Genomic DNA, 4,780 nt, shown 5'->3' on the forward strand with positions numbered 1-4,780 from the left:
AGCACTTTGGGAGGCCAAGGCGGGCGGATCACCTGAAGTCAGCCTGGTCAACATGGTGAAACCCCATCTCTACTAAAAATACAAAAATTAGCCGGGCATGGTGGTGTGCGCCTGTAGTCCCAGCTACTCTGGAGGCTGAGGCAGGAGAATCGCTTGAACCAGGGAGGTGGATGATGCAGTGAGCCCAGATCGCACCACTGCACTGTCGCACTGGGTGACAGAGACTCCGTCTCAAAAAAAAAAAAAAATTAAATGCATATGCAAAACACAGACGTACACACCAGCACACACTCACAGACCCCCTCACATGTGTCCACACACTCAAATATTTTGCACACATGTACCCCACAGAGAGACAGGTGCACACAAATACACACACGCACACAGACATGCACTTTTACCACGACTGCATACTCCCAGTTCCACGCACGCACACACATGCACAGATGATCCCAGTTTGTACCAATGTTATATTCACACTTTACTCTCAACCACTGACACACACACTCCCCGACACGCACACGCTCCGTACTCACGTCTCACGTGGCTACAGAGCCACAGGACACACAGCCACACTCACACCCACCAGGTGTGGGCCCCACATCCCTCCACCCTCTTCTTCTCACCCCCAATGCAGGCCAGGACCAGCACACAGAGGCACAGGGCAGGCAGGTCCTGGAGCCTGTTTCTGAGGAGGGACATTTCTGGGGGTTCCGTGCCTCTGTCCCTCTGTGCTCAACTCCGCGGGCCGGGGGAGGGGAGGCTGCACAGAGCAAGGCCCTCCTCCGGCCACCTCCCCACTTGGCAGAGACTTCAGAGAGCCGGGCCCAGCTGACAGTGGCAATCAGAGGTCATGCCTCTGTGGGCCTCCCTCCTTCCCACCCTCCCACACCGTGCCCTGAGAGAAGACAGAGGCTCCTGCACTGAAGCAGGTTCAAATCCTGTCTCCACCTCCCATGACAGCCTCATTTGCTGTCTTTTTGAGTTTCCTCCTCTATAAAGTGCGAGACAGAGTACACATTTCAGGATATTACTTGAACAAATAGAAAGAAAGGCACAGTGGCTCATGCCTGTAATCCCAGCACTTTGGGAGGCTGAGGTGGGCGGATCATATGAGGCCAGAAGTTTGAGACCAACCTGGCCAACATGGTGAAACCCTGTCTCTACTAAAAATATAAAAATTAGCCAGACGTAGTTACACGCGCCTGTAATCCCAGCTACTCAGGAGGCTGAGGCAGGAGAATCGCTTGAACCCGGGAGGTGAAGGCTACAGTGAGCCACGATCACGCTACTGCACTTTAGCCTGGGTGACAGAGAGACTCTGTCTCAAAACAAAACAAAAACAAAGAAAGCTCTTACCGTGGAGCCTGGCATTATAGGTGCTCAAAGATCATCGCTGTTATTATTATTTTGTGTCTAATTTCTCCTAGCCACTGGGCTGCAGGGCCAGGCTTATGGTAGGGCCTCAACAGGGCCCAAGGGATGATGGCAGGAAATAGCAACAGTCTCATGTCTCCAGCCTCTGTTTCTTTCCGGGTGGGCTGGAACCCGATCACCTCCACGCATTCCTTGAGTTCTCAGTTCCAGCTCTTTCTCCTCCGGGTGACTCTGGCTTCAGACAGACCTGGGCTTCGAATCCCCCACTCCTTCACTGCATGACCTCGGCAAATACGTTTTCTTTTCCGGGGCTCAATTTGTTCAACTGTAGCATGGGGTTGATAGGGAGCACCTGCCTCCCAGCGTCCTCATGCAGGAGGGCTGAGGCCTATGCAGGAGAGCTGCAGCTGCACATAGTAGGAGGTCATCAACATCAGGTCCAGAGCCAGGGCGGTGGCTCCCACCTGTAATCCCAGCACTTTGGGAGGCTGAGGCAGGCAGATCACTTGAGGCCAGGAGTTCAAGACCAGCCTGGGAAACATAGTGAAACCTGGTCTCTACTAAAAATACAAAAATTAGCCGGGTATGGTGGTACATGCCTGTAATCCCAGCTACTCGGGGGTGGGGGGGACAATGGAGCAAGACCTTGTCTCAAAAACAAAACAACAATAACAACAACAAAAACCAATAAAGGCCAGGTACGGTGGCTCACACCTGTAATCCCAGCACTTTGGGAGGCCAAGGCGGGTGGATCATGAGGTTAGGAGATCAAGACCATCATGGCCAACATAGTGAAACCCCGTCTCTACTAAAAATACAAAAATTAGCTGGGTATGGCGGTGTGTGCCTGTAGTTCCAGCTACGCAGGAGGCTGAGGCAGGAGAATCGCTTCAACCTGGGAGGCGAAGATTGCAGTGAGCCGAGATCGTGCCACTGCACTCCAGCCTGGGCAATAGAGTGAGAGTCTGTCTAAAAAAAAAAAAAAACCCCCATCAGGCCAGAAATAGTGCCAGAAATAGAACATTTTTCTCTTGACGGACCCAGCTGCACCCCAGGGCAGATGGCTCAGTCAGGGGACTGTGGACTGGATTCTTTTGTCTACGCTTGCCAGATGAAGTAGAGGAGGCCCAATTATATTTGAATTTCAAATCAACAGTGCATGATGTTTTAGTATAAATATGTCCCATGCAATATTTGGGAATTGTACCAAAAAGTTTTTTTGCTATTAATCTGAAATTCAAATGTAACTGAGCATCTTGCATTTTTACATGGCAAATCTGTAAACCTAACCTTGGCCACACCCTGAAGAACTGTGCAGGACTGTCTTGACCCAGATGTCTGCCTTGGCAGAATCCTGTCCATCCCAGAGGCCCCAGCATGAGCACAGCAGATGTCCCCTGGAGTTCCTCGGTAACAATCATCAGCAGATTGAAAACACCCAGAGTTTGTTTGGGATGACGAAGATATCCTGGAAATAGTGGTGATGGTTGCACAACAAGGTGAATGTACTTAATGCCACTGAACTGTACACCTAAAAATGGCTGCAACGGTAAGTTTTGTTTTTTTTGTTTTTGAGGCGGAGTCGCACTCTGTCACCCAGGCTAGAGTGCAATGGCACGATCTTGGCTCACTGCAACCTCTGCCTCCCCGGTTCAAGCGATTCTCCTGCTTCAGCCTCCTGAGTAGCTGGGATTACAGGCGCAGGGCAACACCGCCCGGCAAATTTTTTGTATGTATGTATGTGTGTATGTATGTATGTATGCATTTATTTATTTGAGACAGAGTTTCGCTCTTGTTGCCCCGGCTGGAGTGCAATGGTGCGATCTCAACTCACTGCAACCTCCACCTCCCAGGTTCAAGCAATTCTCCGGCGTCAGCCTCCTTAGTAGTTGGAATTATAGGCACCTGCCACTATGCCCAGCTAATTTTTTGTATTTTTAGTAGAGATGGGGTTTCACAATGTTGGCCAGGTTGGGCTCGAACTCCTGACCTCAGGTGATCCACCTGCCTCAGTCTCCCAAAGTGCTGGGATTGCAGGCATGAGCCACCGTGCCCGGCCGCAGCTAATTTTTTTATTTTTGTGGAGACAGGGTTTTGCCAAGTTTCCCAGGCTGGTCTTGAACTCCTAGGCTCACGTAATCCTCCCACCTCGACCTCTCAAAGCATTGGGATTACAGGCCTGAGCCACTGCGCCCAGCCATGTTGTTTATATTTTATCACAATTATAAAAACCAAAAACAGCCAGGTACTGTGGCAGGGGCTTGTGGCCCCAGCTATTCATGAAGCTGTGGTAGGAGGATTCCTTGAGCCCAGGAGTTTGAGAGCCCAGCCTGGGCAACATAGTAAGACCCCCATCAATTATAAAAACCAAAAACAGCCAGGTACTGTGGCAGGGGCTTGTAGCCCCAGCTACTCATGAAGCTGTGGTAGGAGGATTCCTTGAGCCCAGGAGTTTGAGAGCCCAGCCTGGGCAACATAGTAAGACCCCCATCTCTTAAAAAAAAAAAAAAAAAAGCCAGGTGCAGTGATTCACGCCTCTAATTCCATCACTTTTGGAGGCCGAGGTGGGTGGATCACAAGGTCAGGAGTTCGAGACCAGCATGACCAACATGGCAAAACCTAAAATACAAAACCTCTACTAAACCACAAAAATTAGCTGGGTGTGGTGGTGGGCACCTGTAATCGCAGCTACTCAGGAGGCTGAGGCAGGAGAATTGCTTGAACCCGGGAGGCAGAGGTTGCAGTGAGCTGAGATCATGCCACTGCACTCCAGCCTGGGTGACAGTGAGAGACTCCATCTCAAAAAAAAAAAAAAAAAAAAGGTGGGGCCAGCATGGTGGCTTATGCCTGTAATCCCTTGTAATCTCTGGTGGGAGGATCACCTGAGCCCAGGAGTTAGACACTAGTCTGGGCAACATAGGGAGACCTCGTCTCTACTAAAAATAAAAAAATTAGCCAGGCATGGTGGCATGCACCTGTAGTCCCAGCTACTTAGGAGGCCGAGGTGGGAGGATTGCTTGAGTCTAGGAGTCCAAGGCTACAGTGAGCTATGATTGTATCATTGCACTACAGCCTGGGTGACCCTGTCTCCACAACAAGCAAACAAAAACCCAAAATAAAAAACAAAAACAAACCCACTATGTGTTGTTATGAAAACCAGCTTGGTGTGGGGTTCAGAGCCTGACTCTACCTTTTTCTTCCTTTTCTTTTCTTTTCTTTTCTTTTCTTTTCTTTTCTTTTCTTTTCTTTTCTTCTCTTTGTTTTCTTTTCTTCCTCCCTCCCTCCCTCCCTCTCTCTCTCTTTCTTTCTTCCTTCCTTTCTTTTTTTTTTTTTTGAGACGGAGTCTCGCTCTGTCACCCGGGCTGGAGTGCAGTGGCCAGATCTCAGCTCACTGCAAGCTCCG

The 4,780-nt window shown here is 50.0% G+C and overlaps 1 protein-coding gene across 2 annotated transcripts in view; it reads right to left on the reverse strand.

Annotated features, from left to right (window-relative positions):
* APOC4 (apolipoprotein C-IV) overlaps positions 1-756 on the reverse strand; it is a 3,463-nt gene extending 2,707 nt beyond the window's left edge. The window contains exon 1 of one of the 2 annotated variants that reach the window (XR_001004162.1): positions 627-742. Coding sequence is in view for 1 of the 2 variants with exons in the window: in XM_011963027.1 (XP_011818417.1) it covers positions 627-702 (76 nt within the window). In the remaining variant the exon portion in view is untranslated. Of the gene's footprint in view, positions 1-626 lie in introns of both variants that reach the window. The other variant, XM_011963027.1, reaches the window with a different exon arrangement.
* Between the last annotated feature and the right edge of the window lie 4,024 nt (positions 757-4,780).

The sequence above is a fragment of the Colobus angolensis genome, unplaced genomic scaffold (genome assembly GCF_000951035.1).
Source record: "Colobus angolensis palliatus isolate OR3802 unplaced genomic scaffold, Cang.pa_1.0 Scaffold60, whole genome shotgun sequence".
NCBI lineage: Eukaryota > Metazoa > Chordata > Mammalia > Primates > Cercopithecidae > Colobus > Colobus angolensis.